Source organism: Crinia signifera, chromosome 8 (genome assembly GCF_055691185.1).
Source record: "Crinia signifera chromosome 8, ASM5569118v1, whole genome shotgun sequence".
Lineage (NCBI taxonomy): Eukaryota > Metazoa > Chordata > Amphibia > Anura > Myobatrachidae > Crinia > Crinia signifera.
The window spans coordinates 8363107-8382827 of record NC_139224.1 but is presented as its reverse complement, the minus strand read 5'-3'; the positions used below and the strand labels follow the sequence as shown (position 1 = coordinate 8382827).

The window sequence follows — 19721 nt, the reverse complement described above, 5'->3', positions numbered from 1 at the left end:
CGCCTCGCAGTGAGGATGGAGGGGATTACGCCTCGCAGTGAGGATGGAGGGGTTACGCCTCGCAGTGAGGATGGAGGGGTTACGCCTCGCAGTGAGGATGGAGGGGTTACTCCTCGCAGTGAGGATGGAGGGGGTTACGCCTCTCAGTGAGGATGGAAGGGTTACTCCTCGCTGTGAGGATGGAGGGGTTACGCCTGGCAGTGAGGATGGAGGGGTTATGCCTTGCAGTGAGGATGGAGGGGTTATACCTCGCAGTGAGGGTGGAGGGGGTTACAACTCGCAGTGAGGATGGAGGGGTTACGCCTCGCAGTGAGGATGGAGGGGTTACGCCTCGCAGTGAGGGTGGAGGGGTTACGCCTGGCAGTGAGGATGGAGGGGTTACTCCTCGCAGTGAGGATGGAGGGGTTACGCCTCGCAGTGAGGATGGAGGGGTTACTCCTCGCAGTGAGGATGGAAGGGTTACACCTCGCAGTGAGGAAGGAGGGGTTACTCCTCTCAGTGAGGATGGAGGGGTTACGCCTCGCAGTGAGGATGGAGGGGTTACGCCTCGCAGTGAGGATGGAGGGGTTACTCCTCGCAGTGAGGATGGAGGGGTTACGCCTCGCAGTGAGGGTGGAGGGGTTACGCCTCGCAGTGAGGATGGAGGGGTTACGCCTCGCAGTGCAGATGGAGGGGGTTACGCCTCGCAGTGAGGATGGAGGGGTTACGCCTCGCAGTGAGGATGGAGGGGGTTACGCCTCGCAGTGAGGGTGGAGGGGGTTACACCTCGCAGTGCGGATGGAGGGGGTTACACCTCGCAGTGAGGATGGAGGAGTTACGCCTCGCAGTGAGGGTGGAGGGGTTACGCCTCGCAGTGAGGGTGGAGGGGTTACGCCTCGCAGTGAGGGTGGAGGGGGTTACTCCTCGCAGTGAGGATGGAGGGGTTACACCTCGCAGTGAGGATGGAGGGGTTACACCTCGCAGTGAGGATGGAGGGGTTACACCTCGCAGTGAGGATGGAGGGGGTTACACCTCGCAGTGAGGATGGAGGGGGTTACGCCTCGCAGTGAGGATGGAGGGGTTACGCCTCGCAGTGAGGATGGAGGGGGTTACGCCTCACAGTGAGGATGGAGGGGTTACGCCTCGCAGTGAGGATGGAGGGGTTACGCCTCGCAGTGAGGATGGAGGGGTTACACCTCGCAGTGAGGATGGAGGGGGTTACTCCTCGCAGTGAGGATGGAGGGGTTACTCCTCGCAGTGAGGGTGGAGGGGGTTACGCCTCGCAGTGAGGGTGGAGGGGTTACACCTCGCAGTGAGGATGGAGGGGTTACACCTCGCAGTGAGGATGGAGGGGTTACTCCTCTCAGTGAGGATGGAGGGGTTACGCCTCGCAGTGAGGATGGAGGGGTTACGCCTCGCAGTGAGGATGGAGGGGTTACTCCTCGCAGTGAGGATGGAGGGGTTACGCCTCGCAGTGAGGGTGGAGGGGTTACGCCTCGCAGTGAGGATGGAGGGGTTACGCCTCGCAGTGCAGATGGAGGGGGTTACGCCTCGCAGTGAGGATGGAGGGGTTACGCCTCGCAGTGAGGATGGAGGGGGTTACGCCTCGCAGTGAGGGTGGAGGGGGTTACACCTCGCAGTGCGGATGGAGGAGTTACGCCTCGCAGTGAGGGTGGAGGGGTTACGCCTCGCAGTGAGGGTGGAGGGGTTACGCCTCGCAGTGAGGGTGGAGGGGGTTACTCCTCGCAGTGAGGATGGAGGGGTTACACCTCGCAGTGAGGATGGAGGGGTTACGCCTCGCAGTGAGGATGGAGGGGTTACACCTCGCAGTGAGGATGGAGGGGGTTACGCCTCGCAGTGAGGATGGAGGGGGTTACGCCTCGCAGTGAGGATGGAGGGGTTACGCCTCGCAGTGAGGATGGAGGGGGTTACGCCTCGCAGTGAGGATGGAGGGGTTACACCTCGCAGTGAGGATGGAGGGGTTACACCTCGCAGTGAGGATGGAGGGGTTACGCCTCTCAGTGAGGATGGAGGGGTTACTCCTCGCTGTGAGGATGGAGGGGTTACACCTCGCAGTGAGGGTGGAGGGGTTACACCTCGCAGTGAGGATGGAGGGGGATACACCTCGCAGTGAGGATGGAGGGGTTACACCTCGCAGTGAGGATGGAGGGGTTACACCTCGCAGTGAGGATGGAGGGGTTACACCTCGCAGTGATGATGGAGGGGTTACGCCTCGCAGTGAGGGTGGAGGGGGTTACGCCTCGCAGTGAGGGTGGAGGGGGTTACGCCTCTCAGTGAGGATGGAGGGGGTTACGCCTCTCAGTGAGGATGGAGGGGATTACGCCTCGCAGTGAGGGTGGAGGGGGTTACACCTCGCAGTGAGGATGGAGGGGTTACACCTCGCAGTGAGGATGGAGGGGGTTACACCTCGCAGTGAGGGTGGAGGGGGTTACACCTCGCAGTGAGGATGGAGGGGTTACACCTCGCAGTGAGGATGGAGGGGTTACACCTCGCAGTGAGGATGGAGGGGTTACTCCTCTCAGTGAGGATGGAGGGGTTACGCCTCGCAGTGAGGATGGAGGGGTTACGCCTCGCAGTGAGGATGGAGGGGTTACTCCTCGCAGTGAGGATGGAGGGGTTACGCCTCGCAGTGAGGGTGGAGGGGTTACGCCTCGCAGTGAGGATGGAGGGGTTACGCCTCGCAGTGCAGATGGAGGGGGTTACGCCTCGCAGTGAGGATGGAGGGGTTACACCTCGCAGTGAGGATGGAGGGGGTTACGCCTCGCAGTGAGGGTGGAGGGGGTTACACCTCGCAGTGCGGATGGAGGAGTTACGCCTCGCAGTGAGGGTGGAGGGGTTACGCCTCGCAGTGAGGGTGGAGGGGTTACGCCTCGCAGTGAGGGTGGAGGGGGTTACTCCTCGCAGTGAGGATGGAGGGGTTACACCTCGCAGTGAGGATGGAGGGGTTACGCCTCGCAGTGAGGATGGAGGGGTTACACCTCGCAGTGAGGATGGAGGGGGTTACGCCTCGCAGTGAGGATGGAGGGGGTTACGCCTCGCAGTGAGGATGGAGGGGTTACGCCTCGCAGTGAGGATGGAGGGGGTTACGCCTCGCAGTGAGGATGGAGGGGTTACACCTCGCAGTGAAGATGGAGGGGTTACACCTCGCAGTGAGGATGGAGGGGTTACGCCTCTCAGTGAGGATGGAGGGGTTACTCCTCGCTGTGAGGATGGAGGGGTTACACCTCGCAGTGAGGGTGGAGGGGTTACACCTCGCAGTGAGGATGGAGGGGGATACACCTCGCAGTGAGGATGGAGGGGTTACACCTCGCAGTGAGGATGGAGGGGTTACACCTCGCAGTGAGGATGGAGGGGTTACACCTCGCAGTGATGATGGAGGGGTTACGCCTCGCAGTGAGGATGGAGGGGGTTACGCCTCGCAGTGAGGGTGGAGGGGGTTACGCCTCGCAGTGAGGGTGGAGGGGGTTACGCCTCTCAGTTAGGATGGAGGGGGTTACGCCTCTCAGTGAGGATGGAGGGGATTACGCCTCGCAGTGAGGGTGGAGGGGGTTACACCTCGCAGTGAGGATGGAGGGGTTACACCTCGCAGTGAGGATGGAGGGGGTTACACCTCGCAGTGAGGGTGGAGGGGGTTACACCTCGCAGTGAGGATGGAGGGGTTACACCTCGCTGTGAGGATGGAGGGGGTTATTCCTTGCAGTGAGGATGGAGAGGGTTACTCCTCACAGTGAGGATGGAGGAGGTTACACCTCGCAGTGAGGATGGAGGGGGTTATTCCTCGCTGTGAGGATGGAAGAGGTTATTCCTTGCAGTGAGGATGGAGAGGGTTACTCACAGTGAGGATGGAGGGGTTACTCCTCGCAGTGAGGATGGAGGAGGTTACACCTCGCAGTGAGGATGGAGGGGGTTATTCCTCGCTTCGAGGATGGAAGAGGTTATTCCTTGCTATGAGGATGGAGGGGGTTATTCCTCACAGTGAGGATGGAGGGGGTTATTCCTTGCAGTGAGGATGGTAATAGAGAGATTGTAACACTCACTGACCCCACCTCACATTCCACATACACTGCAGTAACAAATGTATCACAGGAAGCTGCTTCCTGACCACTGCGCTGGTCATGTGATCTTCCCTCCTGAGGACTGCCGACGCTGAAATGTGTCCCTCTAACTGGCTGATTAATGGCGACATAGGGCCATATTTTGTCACCTATATTGATTTGGTAGTTTTCCCCGAAATGTATTGTGATCAATTGGCAGTAGTGGTAAGAATCCTGCGCCTCTGAGCCATGGTGGGTGTATAAGCCCCAGTATGGCGTATCTCAGCCAATCGTATAACCATCCAATCAGCTTCTTCCTGCCACGTTACAGGCTGGGTTTGAAAAATGACAGCTAGGAGATGATTGGCTGGTTGTTCATCACTCTCCACTTTATCACTTGAAGTTTGCTACATCTGGCCCTACAAATCCAGGCAGCTGCGGCAAGTGCAGATTACCCCCAATATCTGCGCACCTCTCACTATCAGTATTATACTAACAACATGGAATGGGCTGACTCAAAGGGGATTATTCAGCTCCTTACTCCTGCAAGTAGTGCATATATATATATATATATATATATATATATTACTTACAGAAGCCTCTGACTCAGTCATTTATGTTCACAGTCCCAAAGGGTTGTGTTCTAATATACTGTAAATGAGTCTAGCACTTTCCCCAACTGCCCCTTATTGAATTGGGCCTAAATTCTGAATCATTGATACACTTACACATTAAATCACTTTTAACCATTTATTACAATCCTGCTCGGATAGAGAAGCACCTCTCTCCTAACATGGGAATCTGTGTGAACTGAGATAAAGTTCCAGCCAGCCAGCTCCTAACTGTCATTTTTCAAACACAGCCTGTGACATTTCCGTCCACCGAACGCTGGCGTCTAGCTTTCATTACTTTCGATGTAGACACCGTCGATCCCCTATATACCATAATGATGCCAGCACCCTGCTGATGGCTGATTCTCTATACGGTCACATACAGTAGGGTCCTCTCTGACTTACCTTCCCATTATGCAGAGTGAGTGGTGCAGTAATCTGAGCACTGTTATTGTATACGTAGCCGATCCTCCCTAATTACTAGAGGGTGTCCTGAATCATTACCTGCTGGCGTGACATGTTAGAAAGTGCTTGTATTACCATATAAATCAGCGGGTCTGGCTGCAGGAGCTGTAAGTAAGGCTTTTCCATCCAGATAAAACGTCTTTAAGTGCCCCAGCACCCAGGAGGGGTCTCCGGAGGAGCCTGTCAGCCGTTTCATCTTGATGGCTTATAGATTTCTTTGACCAATTAGATGCTAGAATTGTTCTTTTACCCTGCACTGAACTATGAGTGTGAAGAGGAAAGCTGGGATATAGGCTATGACTATGTAGCGTGGAGTGATACCTCCATAGGAGGTACATGACGTTCCTGCGGCACGGGAGGCTGCTAAATAAGTGTCCTCCTCATTGCTTCCACAGAGAAACCATCAGAAACAGTCCTATACCAGCTGCAGGTGCTCACCAGACAAACTGCAATAAACATTACTATCTGTCCACAGGATAATTATAACAAAACTGAATTTAAACCTTAAGAAAATGTCAATTTAAATTTAAAAGGTCATTTACATTGTTTACTACCCTATCACTCCCCAAAAACGGACATCTGCTTCAAGTTCCTTTATTTTAAGGTTAGAATATTAGCATCCCCGAAACCAGTGATGATTCCTACTTCCTACATAGGACCCAAGAGACTTTTTTTTTTGCGTTAGGGGCGGATGTATCAAGCTTCAAAAAGTGATGAAATGGAGAGTGATAAACAGCCAGCCAATCAGGTCCCAACTGCCATATCACAGTCTGGGTTTGAAAAATGACAGTTAGGAACTGATTGGATAGTGGTTTATCACTCTCCAATTTATCACTTTTTGACGCTTGATACATCCGGCCCAAAGTGAGTTATTTGCCCCTGACTCCCACATGAAGTGAAACACCCAGATTTGCCTGGAATCGGCACTCAGGTGGGAGGGCAGCACGGAGCCCTGGTAATTATCTTGTGACATGTAGATTGTGCATTGTAATAGGGTCATACACATGCGATGCCAATTTCACCTGATTCCAGCTTTCAGGAGTTTATTTATCAATTGCATTCTATAAAAAGATACGTAGAAGCTGATTGGTTGAAATAGTGAATGATAAGATGAGAACTGATTGTGACAGTTCTGCTTTAACCATCCAACCCTCAAATATCAATACGTTCAGCACGACCTGCCTATCGTACAGAAATGGGGGCTGTGTTACCATATTATTAATAATCCGGGATGTTATTTTGTGTCCTTGCAGGAATTCCACTCGGCAATGCTCAGGGAGCTCGGCAGTGAAGAGGAAGATGAGGAAGAAGAGCTAAGACTGCGACATGGACTAAGCCAGCTGCAATATATTTATTTATTACATGAAGAGGTCCAGGGAGAGCTGGAGCAGAGGATACAACACTGGTGAGAATGAGCCCCACCTTCCCCTCCCCCCCCCCCCCCTTGTACTCTGGGTGATCTGACACAATACTGTAGCTGAGAAATACACGGATAGTTATAGTCACTGAGAGGTTGCCCATAGCAACTTAGAGTTTGTATTTATCAAGTACATTTTATACAATAATAAGTAAAAGGTTTTTTTTTTTTCTTGTAATCTGTTTTTATTGAGGAATATCACGTATACATTACAGGATGTCCAGTCAGTAAATCATGTACTTCTTAAAGAGAAAATAAAACTCCAGGGAAGGAGGAATAAAATCCGCATTAGAGGTCTACCAGAAGACGTTCCTTAATCGGAATAAGTAAAAGTTTTGGTTGCTATGGGCAACTGCACTTCTGGTCCACTTCACGGCATTTTACATTTTTTGAAACATACCCTTTTTGGGGCCTTATTCAGAGTTGCACAAAATGTGGCTGCAACTATGGCCATATATATGGGCTCATAAATAAAGGCGGATAGGGGTGACCGCGACGCACCTGTTAGCCATCTTCTGCCCGGTCAGAGTCACTCAGCCGAAAGCGGAGGTGCTTCTGAGACGCACAGGACTGTGAGTCACCCCTAGCGATGCAACGCTGCACACGCATAGATGGGCTAATATGTTTATCAGTGGATGTATATATGTATGAAAGAACAGGCGCGTTTCGCCATATGGGAATTATACAAACAGATGAATGATGTTAGTTGTAAAATGGAAGTACCACGCCATATATTAGTTGTATATTACTTGTTACCTTCTACCTCTATATACAGGGAAGAAAACCCCAAAATCTCTGATGTGTTCTTAAGTCGGCAATCCAGGTTCCAGCACCACACGGCCTTTATTGTTGCTTTCGACAAGACAACGGCAGCTCTTGATGATTGCAGCCTCAAGACCCCCCGAGTCGGCGCGGCCGTGAGGGAATTTGAGGTCTGTTCTAAAAGTCATTTATTCATATAAGTTAAATCTATAGATCAGTAAATTCCTTTCCAGGGGAATGCAGTAGGGTCTGATTTTGCCGGGATTGCCCATATTTTTAAAGCGGCGATCATTTACAAATGTAAATGATTGCTGCTTTAAAACACCGACCCTATTACATTATCTCTCTTATCATGGTATCTTGAGATACTATTATTATTCTGTTATTATTATGAGAAGATTCTGGGGGTTATTCTGGTTCACTCCTTTGCGAGTGAACCAGAATAATCCCCTTTGTGTGAGATCCTTTCAGTGCAGATTTTGGGTACTGTTAATATCATTGCCGATATTACCATATCGCCGATAATTGAATGCTCCGATTAATAGTATCCCCCATTCACAGTGGCGTAAGAGGTTTTGTTGACTGAAGCTCAGTGACCCCCTCTGGTCCCTAGTGTGTTGTCAGGCTCCGCTGCGCAGTCATCAGTCTGTGATGCTGGCCGCCTGCACTATATACAGGTGACAGGTACACTTTATCAGCGACACACCTAATGAGAGAGTGATGCATTAATCTTATACCAGCTGTGCCCCACTAACAACACTGCCCCCCGGAGTGATGCGTCAGGCCTCCGCTGCTTATTAGATTGCATTCATTGTGCAACGCTGCAGAAAATGCCGTTTTACTGACATGACAAATTGCAACTGTCACCTGTGGTGGGTGGGGGGGTTGTCCCTTTTGTCTGGTCTGTAAGTGATCGGGGGGAGGCAGGTTCTCGCTGCTGAATTTAAAAATACAGAAATGTTTGCAGAATTTATATTTAAGGTTGGGCTGATGTTTACATGTATTTTATAGCTTAGTACATGACTTCTTATTTATTAAATATCATTTTGTATCACCAGACAGGTTTCTGTATTTCCATTGTGCTGGTATAAAGGGCCTAATGCTGATTAATTCGGAATGGGATGACTTCGGGCCAGTTCTGATGTTTGGGTCTGCGCACGCACAAGCGCGTATTTGCGCGTGTGCAGACGCCGGCAACGAACAGCTTTGGTGACTTGCACACTCGCGTCCGCATGAAAACGATCATTCCTATGAGTACGCGGGCGGGCTGATGCCTGTTGGGGGTGGGCAGGTGAAATCACAGAAAGCCGCCTGCCCCGTCATCATCCGGCCGCACGCAAATAAAAGTTTTTACTGACTTCTAATTATCATTTGATGGTTGGGGACAATCGAATGATTTCTCCTATAGAGGCATGGGAGGGGAATGTGTTCTCATTACAGATCCCCTCGCATGTTACCGAGGGGAATCGGGGGTCTGAGGCGCTTGGTAAACTGCGATGTTTGCGAACCTGAATTAGGCCCATAATGTAATCAAGATACGAAAATGAAATATTTCAGTGTAGTTACTGCTAAAGGGGTTGTCCATCGTCAGAAGATGTTGTAGTGTCTTGTACCCTCGTGCAGCTTTTACTAAAGGCACTGTTTTTTATCTTAGATTCATCTTTGTTAGCAAAGCAAAAAAGCAGGCAAATGAGCAAAACCATGCTGCACTGCAGGTGGGGCAGATGTAACAGGTGCAGAGAGATTTATATATGGGTGGGGTGTGTTCAAACTGAAATCTAAACTGCAGTGAAAAAATAAAGCTTTCTAACATCTGTGGGCTACATGGAAAAGCAGCCAGTATTTACCCTGCACAGAAACCATATAAATGTATTTGGTCCCCCTGCATAGCAATATGGTTTTTCCAGAGAGAAAATTACTTGCTTTTTTGCATTACTGAATCTGACCCTTATGTTGGTGCTGTCGGGGGCTGGGGTAAGACTACAGGATTTAGGTAAAAATAAAACTCCACGTTTCTCTCTTTGTTCCGGGGGCAGAGGAACTTCCAGCGCGGACAGTCGAGTGTGAAACACGAACTGGTGAAAGTTGTGCAGAGAATTTTCCAGTATAACATGATTCTAACAGGTGAGAAACAGAAAGCTTAACACGCAATTTACTGTCCCTCCCCTCCCTCATTTTTAACTACCTCCCACTTTATGGTGGGTTCTGGTACAGCTAAAAGCTCATTCGTCAGGAGTTTGAATTACTGTGACTTCACAGGCCCCGCCCCTGCGCACTTCAACCAATCCTCCCACTGCTTCTGTGCAGCAAGTCTACAAGCCTGTCAGTCCTTGTTTGTGTCAATTGTTAGAGCGAGCAGCAGCACCTAATACTATTAATATTGTGGAACTCACTGTTACACATCGTTTCATATATATTAATGTCAAATAGTGGCTTTACTTGGTGCCCAAGTGCTAACTTTTATTAGTTATATGGATTTTGCGAAATAAAAGCAAGAATCAATTGTTGAAACTGTTGTATTTATCTATCACTAGATCTTATGCATAATTAATTTATAATAAGCCATGTCTGTTCAGCCTTGATTCATCCAATTATGTCCGCTGTCCTGTCGGTTACACCCATTTTTGGGGAAGCACCACCCACTATAGTGTAAACGCCGTCGTTTGTGTTAAACTCAGAACAGTTGAAAGGTATTTTTTTTAAATATCAAGATGTAAGGGTGCCCTGGGCTGGAACCCCTGACCCTTGGCATACATGGGGTGGTGACATCACAGAACAGAGCAGGCAGTAGGATATTGGGTCCGGACGAGTCCTATGGATGTGACATATGTCTTTATCAAGGTGCCACTCCAGGTACCCCGCAACCTGTGCCCCTGTTGGCATTGTGCCCTGGTGGTAGTACAATCCTCATTACTGCCCTGGGAATGTCTGCATGGGATTTAATCACCAATCAGTAAAAGTGTATAGATGTGACTAGATTGTTGCAGGATGGAAAAAGTATAGAGCGTTTGAGTACATGTTATTCCAGTGGAAATGTCGCCACGTCAGGCTGTCAGATTCATCCTATTGGGGCGGCCCCAGGGACTGTCAACACCCCAGCCACTAGTCCCAGTCACCCCGATGATTACACCTTACGTTGGTGCTATGGAATAGTTTTCTTTACGTAAAATAATTTCAGTGAATTGAAGCCGCTGTGACAGTTTTCTCAATGGGGAACGTGGGTGTGTGGGGGTGGGGGGGTGTTTATGAGTAATGTTACACAACGGTGTAGGAAAGATTTGTCAGTAGCCCTGATCAGATTCTATGGATCATATAATATTTACTAAGCGGTGAATTTTTAAAGATGTAGCTTGTCTGCGGTTTCGGAAGCTGGATTAAAAAGAAACAGCGATATTAAAAGTAAATTCAGAAATGTTTTGCATTTAATTTAATGTCGCTGATCACCCAGCGCGAGTCGCCACTTAGTAAATAAGCCCCAATGTGCTATTCCTTGTACAATGCATTATTCCTTGTACAGTTTGTGTCAGACCATCGATGATCAGGACATTGCAATAAATTTCCCCAGCTGCTCACAAAGGAGTAACTAGTCATTCTGGTACCGTGTGCCAAAAGCAATGACACAGAATCGGGTCCCATAAGTATTGTTCTCCCATACCAAACCCTAGTATCTGACACAGAATCAGGCCCGTGAGTGTTGTTCTCTCGTACCCAACCCTAGTATCTGACACAGAATCAGGCCCGTGAGTGTTGTTCTCCTATCCCCAACCCTAGTATTTGACACAGAATCAGGCCCTGTGAGTGTTGTTCTCTCGTACCCAACCCTAGTATCTGACACGGAATCAGGCCCTGTGAGTGTTGTTCTCTCGTACCCAACCCTAGTATCTGACACAGAATCAGGCCCGTGAGTGTTGTTCTCTCGTACCCAACCCTAGTATATGACACAGAATCAGGCCCTGTGAGTGTTGTTCTCTCGTACCCAACCCTAGTATCTGACACGGAATCAGGCCTGTGAGTGTTGTTCTCCCGTACCCAACCCTAGCATCCGTGACAGAATCAAGCCCCATTAGTGTTGTTCTCCCGTTCCCAACCCTAGTATCTGACACAGAATCAGGCCCCATGAGTGTTGTTCTCCCGTACCCAACCCTAGTATCTGACACAGAATCAGGCCCTGTGAGTGTTGTTCTCCTATCCCCAACCCTAGTATCTGACACAGAATCAGGCCTGTGAGTGTTGTTCTCCCGTACCCAACCCTAGCATCCGTGACAGAATCAAGCCCCATTAGTGTTGTTCTCCCATCCCCAACCCTAGTATCTGACACAGAATCAGGCCTGTGAGTGTTGTTCTCCCGTACCCAACCCTAGCATCCGTGACAGAATCAAGCCCCATTAGTGTTGTTCTCCCGTTCCCAACCCTAGTATCTGACACAGAATCAGGCCCCATGAGTGTTGTTCTCCCGTACCCAACCCTAGTATCTGACACAGAATCAGGCCCTGTGAGTGTTGTTCTCCTATCCCCAACCCTAGTATCTGACACGGAATCAGGCCCGTGAGTGTTGTTCTCCTATCCCCAACCCTAGTATCTGACACAGAATCAGGTCCCATGAGTGTTGTTCTCCCGTACCCAACCCTAGTATCTGACACAGAAGCAGGTCCCATGAGTGTTGTTCTCCTATCCCCAACCCTAGTATCTGACACAGAATCAGGTCCCATAAGTGTTGTCCTCCCGTGCCCAACCTTAGTATCTGACACAGAAGCAGGTCCCATGAGTGTTGTTCTCCCATACCCAACCCTAGTATCTGACACAGAATCAGGTCCCATAAGTGTTGTCTCCCGTGCCCAACCTTAGTATCTGACACAGAAGCAGGTCCCATGAGTGTTGTTCTCCCATACCCAACCCTAGCATCTGACACAGAAGCAGGTCCCATGAGTGTTGTTCTCCCATACCCAACCTTAGTATCTGACACAGAAGCAGGTCCCATGAGTGTTGTTCTCCCGTACCCAACCCTAGTATCTGACACAGAATCAGGCCCGTGAGTGTTGTTCTCCCATGCCCAACCCTAGTATCTGACACAGAAGCAGGTCCCATGAGTGTTGTTCTCCCATACCCAACCCTAGTATCTGACACAGAATCAGGTCCCATAAGTGTTGTCCTCCCATGCCCAACCTTAGTATCTGACACAGAAGCAGGTCCCATGAGTGTTGTTCTCCCATACCCAACCCTAGCATCTGACACAGAAGCAGGTCCCATGAGTGTTGTTCTCCCATACCCAACCCTAGTATCTGACACAGAATCAGGTCCCATAAGTGTTGTCCTCCCGTGCCCAATCTTAGTATCTGACACAGAAGCAGGTCCTATGAGTGTTGTTCTCCCGTGACCAACCCTAGCATCTGACACAGAATCAGGTCCCTGGAGTGTTGCCCTCCAAAGCCCAAACTTAGTATCTGACACAGAATCAGATCCCTTGACTGTTGAGCTCCCGTTCCCAACCATAGTATCTGACACAGAATCAGGTCCCTTGAGTGTTGTCCTCCCATGCCCAACCTTAGTATCTGACACAGAAGCAGGTCCCATAAGTGTTGTTCTCCCGTGCCCAACCCTAGCATCTGACACAGAATCAGGTCCCTTGAGTGTTGTCCTCCAATGCCCAAACAGTATCTGACACAGAATCAGGTCCCTTGACTGTTGTCCTCCCGTTCCCAACCCTAGTATCTGACACAGAATCAGGTCCCATGAGTGTTGTCCTCCTGCATAACCTTAGTATCTGACACAGAATCAGGTCCCATGAGTGTTGTTCTCCCGTGCCCAACCCTAGTATTTGACACAGAATCAGGTCCCTTGAGTGTTGTCCTCCCATGCCCAACCCTAGTATCTGACACAGAATCAGGTCCCTTGAGTGTTGTCCTCCCATGCCCAACCCTAGCATCCGACACAGAATCAAGTCTCGTTAGTGTTGATCTCCCGTTTCCAACTCATCGCCTACATGTAGTGGATATAACAGTAACCATAAAACCCGTGTGCGATGTAATTATCAGAATTTATCTTTGGAAATGATAATACATAGAGACAATTCCACTTTAAGCCTTTTTGTCGTACTGCGTAAATGCTCACCAGACAGCATTCGCACAAATAACAGCAGTCCGCGATGTACAGTGGCCACGAGCTGATGATTTTTATATAAGAATAAATGGACTTATGCAGAGTTCTGCGAGCTGCGATTACCCTCGGGATCCTCCTGTCTCTGACAGTAATGAATTTAAAGCTGTCTGGAATCATCTTGAACAACCGTATTCTTCCAGCCGGTTCTCTGACAATTGGGAAAGGTAATATCGCTACACTGGAGATCACCGAGTCACAATACGAGACGCCGTCTGACTCTGCCCTGATTCTGGTTTCTAATAAAAAATATGTCATCTATATATTATTACTACGCTGCGCTGTACTCTCCAAGCGGCAGACGTGTTGCCTTGCCGACTTCATTTTGACGTTCGTGTGATTTTACACTTTGAGGAAATCAAACTGTACTTTCCAAACCAACTTTTAATATCCGTCCTTTCGCTAGGAGGAATATACAAGCAAAACACAATAAAACAAAACAAAAAGATTGTAAGATTGGGGGTGATTCAATAGCGATCGGAAGGGACCAAATTAGTCTCTGTTCCGATGGTGGGGGGGCTGCTCATACGCAACATGTCAGCACGGGCAGGGGATGGAGTGAGGCTGATGTCAGTAACCGCCCCCTGTTAAGCCTCTCGCTAAGCAGCGGACAACCACTGCATAGTGAGCGGTACTGAATTACCCCCATTGTCATTTAACACCGTTGCGTGTGCCTGACATCATCTCTTTTCGTTTTCAGGCTCTTAAGTAAATTCACCCTTTACTCACGCGAAATATGACTTCTTCATCGGGCCCTAAACTTTGCTTGAACTCGGAAACAATTAATTATTGAACGACTCGTTTAGCTGCCTTTCATTTTTTTATTATGTTTGGAAAATGTTTCATGTTACGAAGTGTTGTTCGCTAACCGCAACATCTGCGCAGCGGGTTTTACGCCAGACATAGGCGTACGCCCGCTCACCTCTTTTTGAATGTCCCCGAGTGCAGTCAGGATGTCCCTCTTTTGTGCATGTGACTTCATTCAGCTAGTGACGCTCAGAGGCCATCTAATTCAAACTCTTCCATTATAAACACGTTTGTGCAGGGGCCACCGCCACCTTCTGTCCCCTTCATAGTCTCCTTCATGTTAACAACAAATTAGGCGTGTTGCCATCAATGCGGTCCCATCGATAGAGTCAACATCAATGACATGAAACATAGTAGAGATAATTATGTTGCAGTATAACACGAAGGGTAGCTGAGCAGCATTACTGGGGGTGTGGCTAAGTGGTGAGTCAATCAGAAGAGGGTGGGGCTACATTTCCATTAGGGCGGGGCTAATGCGTGTTTTCCAGATTTCTTCATAGCATCGCAAGTTAAATAAAATCACATGGTGCTTTTTAAAATGTATGAGTGAGTTGAATCCTGAAGATATGAACACATGGATGCTAAAGTCCAAATATGAATAGCATCTGTGTCTCCTGCAGATCCACCCTCTGTAACTAGAGCATAGCGTGCTGCAGCATTGCAGTGGCTTCTGCAGATAAACAAACTAAGAACAACTGGGAACATTGCTACAGTACATAGTGGCAGTCAGTACATATTTCCTGTTACATTATCTTCCATTTTGTCCTGCAGATTACCTGAACAATCTGTGTCCAGACTGGGCGGAGTATGAGGACACTCAGGGTGAGTAACACAGATTCCAAATTCCAAATGTGTAGACACTGTACAACCGTGAGTGATTCCCCACTATACATCCGGGTGTGATTCCCCACTCTATATCCGGGTGTGATTCCCCACTATACATCCGGGTGTGATTCCGCACTATACATCCGGGTGTGATTCCCCACTATACATCCGGGTGTGATTCCGCACTATACATCCGGGTGTGATTCCGCGCTATACATCCGGGTGTGATTCCCCACTCTACATCCGGGTCTGATTCCCCACTATGCATCCGTGTGTGATTCCCCACTCTATATCCGAGTGTGATTCCCCACTATACATCAGGGTGTGATTCCCCACTATGCATCCGGGTGTGATTCCCCACTCTACAGCCATGTGTGTGATTCCCCGCTCTATATCCGTGTGTGATTCCCCGCTCTACATCCGTGTGTGATTCCTCACTCTACATCCGGGTGTGATTCCCCACTCTATATCAATGTGTGATTCCCCACTCTACATCCAGGTGTGACTCTCCACTCTACAGCCATGTGTGTGATTCCCCAATCTACATCCGTGTGTGATTCCCACTCTACATCTGTGTATTATTCCCAACTCTGTGTGTATTCCCCACTCTACGTCTGTGTGTATTCCCTACTCTATATCTGTGTGTATTCCCCACTCTATATCTGTGTGTGATTCCCACTCTACGTCTGTGTGTATTCCCCACTCTACATCTGTGTGTATTCCCCACTCTATATCTGTGTGTATTCCCCACTCTACATCCGGGTGTGATTCCCCACTCTATATCAATGTGTGATTCCCCACTCTACATCCAGGTGTGACTCCCCACTCTACAGCCATGTGTGTGATTCCCCAATCTACATCCGTGTGTGATTCCCACTCTACATCTGTGTATTATTCCCAACTCTGTGTGTATTCCCCACTCTACGTCTGTGTGTATTCCCTACTCTATATCTGTGTGTATTCCCCACTCTATATCTGTGTGTGATTCCCACTCTACGTCTGTGTGTATTCCCCACTCTATATCTGTGTGTGATTCCCACTCTACGTCTGTGTGTATTCCCCACTCTATATCTGTGTGTGATTCCCACTCTACGTCTGTGTGTATTCCCCACTCTACATCTGTGTGTATTCCCCACTCTATATCTGTGTGTATTCCCCACTCTATATCCGTGTGTGATTCCCCACTCTATATATGTCTGTATTCCCCACTCTACGTCTGTGTGTATTCCCCACTCTATATCCATGTGTGTATTCCCCACTCTACGTCTGTGTGTATTCCCCACTCTATATCTGTGTGTATTCCCCACTATCCATGTGTGATTCCCACTCTACGTCTATGTGTATTCCCCACTCTACGTCTGTGTGTATTCCCCACTCTATATCTGTGTGTATTCCCCACTATCCATGTGTGATTCCCACTCTACATCTGTGTGTATTCCCCACTCTATATCTGTGTGTATTCCCAACTCTGTGTGTATTCCCCACTCTACGTCTGTGTGTATTCCCCACGCTATATCCGTGTGTGATTCCCCACTTTGCCAAGTGGACACTCCCAGCATGTAATCAATGCCGCACTGCAGCTTCTAGAACGGCATATTAGGAGTCTATTCATCAAAGTCTCACATAAAGAACCTTCCAAATGACTCCTCTGCTTATAGGTGCAAATTTCCTTCTGGCCAATTCATCAAACCCCTGAGTCCTCAGACACCCAGACAGGATCGGGGGGAAAACATGTTACAGAATAGTTCCATCAACCTGCCACCTAATCCATCCGTGTGATAGACCCAAATTTACATATGAACTCGATTCAAGAAGGAAAAAAACTGGATTTTAAAATTGAGTGTAAGAGCCTAATCCTACAGGGGAACGGGAGAGACCCCAATCACTGCCGGACACTAATAACAAGGACTCACGCTCCTTATATACAGGGGGTGTTATTCCTGTGGGCCATTGGGAGGATGGTGACTTCCGTAAAGTTTTTATTTAATAAAGGAAGAATTCTTCTGCATGTTACTGATCTCCATATCGACATGAATATTAATAACCAGCTATAATGATCTTAGTCACTGTTATGTTACATAATTGCCATACGGATTATATTGTAACGTCTTGACATTTGCTCTCTGGTCGGTGGCTGCTCATTAAGATTCATTTCATTCTTTCTTCTGTTACTTTGTGACACCTGTATGTTTAATGTCATATGCTTATCAGTCACGCAGGTCCTGTCTTTCCTTTCATATCCGAGATGTTATTGTTCCTTCGTCAATGCCTGATGAAATATTAATTATTCCCAGAAAGTGTGATTGACTAATTGTTCTGTAATCCAGCCCAGATCCTGCATTACCCACCTAGTTACTCTGCAGGCGTTTGTATCATGTGAGGGGGATGTAGCTGACACACCGGCACGTCGGCAGTTGGAACACCGGCACCATAGGGCTAGGCACTAAGGGGGGTGGGGGGTTATTAGTGTTAGGCTTATGGGGGGAAGGGGGGGAAGGTTAGGATACTTACCTATGAGGTGTCGGGAGTCTCAGCATTGGGATACTCCTCTGTCGTTCTTCTGACCACTGGAATCCTAAGTACTGGTATCCCGTACCCAATCCGTGTGAGCTACTTAATATTCATGAGACCTGACATATCGGGTGTGCTGTGCCTAGGTAGACAGTGAATAGGTCGACTTAAAAAAGATTGACATGTTTTATGTCGACATTGACAAAAGTTTCACACATGAAAAGGTCGACAAATGAAAAATTCGGCATTATGTTTATTTTATATTAGCCACTGTTAAATATACATCAGGTTTTTTACTGTTTGTTTTATTTTAGTTTTTAAAGAAATGTTACCCCTTTATATGGATCCTGCCCCAGCAGCCGGGATCTAGTTACATAGAATCTGGGGTCTGTTGTGTTGATAACGGGGGGGGGGGGGGGGGGGTAGGCTATTAGCGCTGATTATTTTATCCCCATGGTACTGGGAACCTGAGCATTGTAGCGGGTAATGTGTATGATGGATTTACAGAAGGGAGTGATAATAATGAAGTATGTTTCCTATTACAGCCGCCCTGCTGATTGTCTCAGAAGTCGCCGATCACGCTAATGAGAGCATGCACAGAGGGGTGAGTGTACACTGTCAGAATACGCACTGTGCCTGCGGATAGGGCTGGGGGGGGGGGGGTACAGCTGTGCCCCTCGACTTCATTCTGCCACCGACCAGCTTGCCATCAATCACTAGGAAGTTGTCGTATCTTTAGTGATAAGGGAGGAGAAGTGATAAAGTGCCTGGTACTTCATCACCGGCCAATCAGCTACTAACTGACCTACATTTCTTAAGCCCAGCCTGTAGCTGATTGGCTGGTGATAAAGTACTAGGCACTTCATCACTTCGCCTCCCTTATCACTGCTCCATACATCTACCCCAAAGTACCAACCAATCAGTCATTTTTCACAGCCTGTATCTTGGCAGTTAGGAGCTGATTGGTTGGTATTTTATTTCCGTACACTTTATTTCTCTCCAAGGCTTAGTAAAAAGACTCCTGTATCTCTCTCTCCGAGCTTTGATACATCTCCTCCAAAGTTTGTTTTATTTACTTTTATATATATATTTTTTTACACTTCCTGAACGTCACAGCCTGGTGCAAGGTCATCCTGGTGTCACAGGAAGTGGTCTAAGTCCCCACGGGACAGATAACCGTACACACAGGAAAAGGGATTGATCGCGTTGTGTCAGAACAAATGATCCTAAACAAATGCAAAAAAAATCTGGCGGGAGTTTGGTGCCGGAGTGGGAAAACAAAAAACAATGTAGACGATGTAGAATTCTTGTGTCCAGCGGGAGGCCCCTCCTGACACCACTCGCATCTCAGGCCCCGCCCACAGCTACTTGGTGCTATTAAACACCATATTATTTACCGACGGCAGTTTTGATCCAAGGTGGAATGATATTATTCTATGGCAGAGTTTCAAAAGGGAGATCCAACAAAGGTCTGTCACCCAGAAATGTACACTCTGGGCTCCTGTGTGTGTAGTGAATGCCTCTGGCCATCTTTATTACCAATGATCACCCACCACAGGATCCGCCACTAGCTTTGCAGTTTGATTTCTATGTTTGCATTAAAAAGTGAGTCATTAGGTTTTATTGGGTGTGGTATATGGTACCGACAGTCGGGATCCTGACAGTCATTAGCCCGATGTCGGGATCCCGACTGGCCGGACTCAGACAGCATGATGAGCGCAACAAAGCCCCTTGCGGGATCGCTGTTATCACCACGCTATTCTATTCTCCCTCTATGGGGGTCGTGGACCCCCACGAGGGAGAAAAGCCGGTGGCCATCGGGACCCCGCGTGTCAGGGCTTTGACTGTTGGAATCCCAACTGTCGGGAAACTGTCCGGCACCCGGTTTTAATACACCCACCAGCTGGGCAATCTCCATCTCTCTCTCTCTCTCGCTAGATAGATAGATTGATATAATAGGGTCTTCTTTGTACAGTGTTTTTCTTTATCATTGAGTGGTTATGTTGTACCTGTCTCACAGTCCTGACTCATCCTCTACGTGTATTTCCTCCAGAGGGTTCTTGTCAGGAATGAGAAATTTTGCGGCCACCAACATGTCAGCCCCCAGGGGAGAGTGCGGAGAGTTTTCTCGCCGTC

General features: G+C 48.6%; 1 protein-coding gene across 5 annotated transcripts in view; it reads left to right on the top strand.

Moving 5' to 3' along the window:
* FGD5 (FYVE, RhoGEF and PH domain containing 5) overlaps nucleotides 1-19721 on the top strand; it is a 107999-nt gene that overhangs the window by 57787 nt on the left and 30491 nt on the right. For all 5 annotated transcript variants that reach the window (XR_014454265.1, XM_083155689.1, XM_083155688.1 and 2 more), the window contains exons 6-10: nucleotides 6364-6515; nucleotides 7303-7459; nucleotides 9326-9413; nucleotides 15021-15071; nucleotides 18131-18189. Coding sequence is in view for 4 of the 5 variants with exons in the window: in XM_083155689.1 (XP_083011815.1) it covers nucleotides 6364-6515; nucleotides 7303-7459; nucleotides 9326-9413; nucleotides 15021-15071; nucleotides 18131-18189 (507 nt within the window). In the remaining variant the exon portion in view is untranslated. The remainder of the gene's footprint in view (nucleotides 1-6363; nucleotides 6516-7302; nucleotides 7460-9325; nucleotides 9414-15020; nucleotides 15072-18130; nucleotides 18190-19721) is intronic.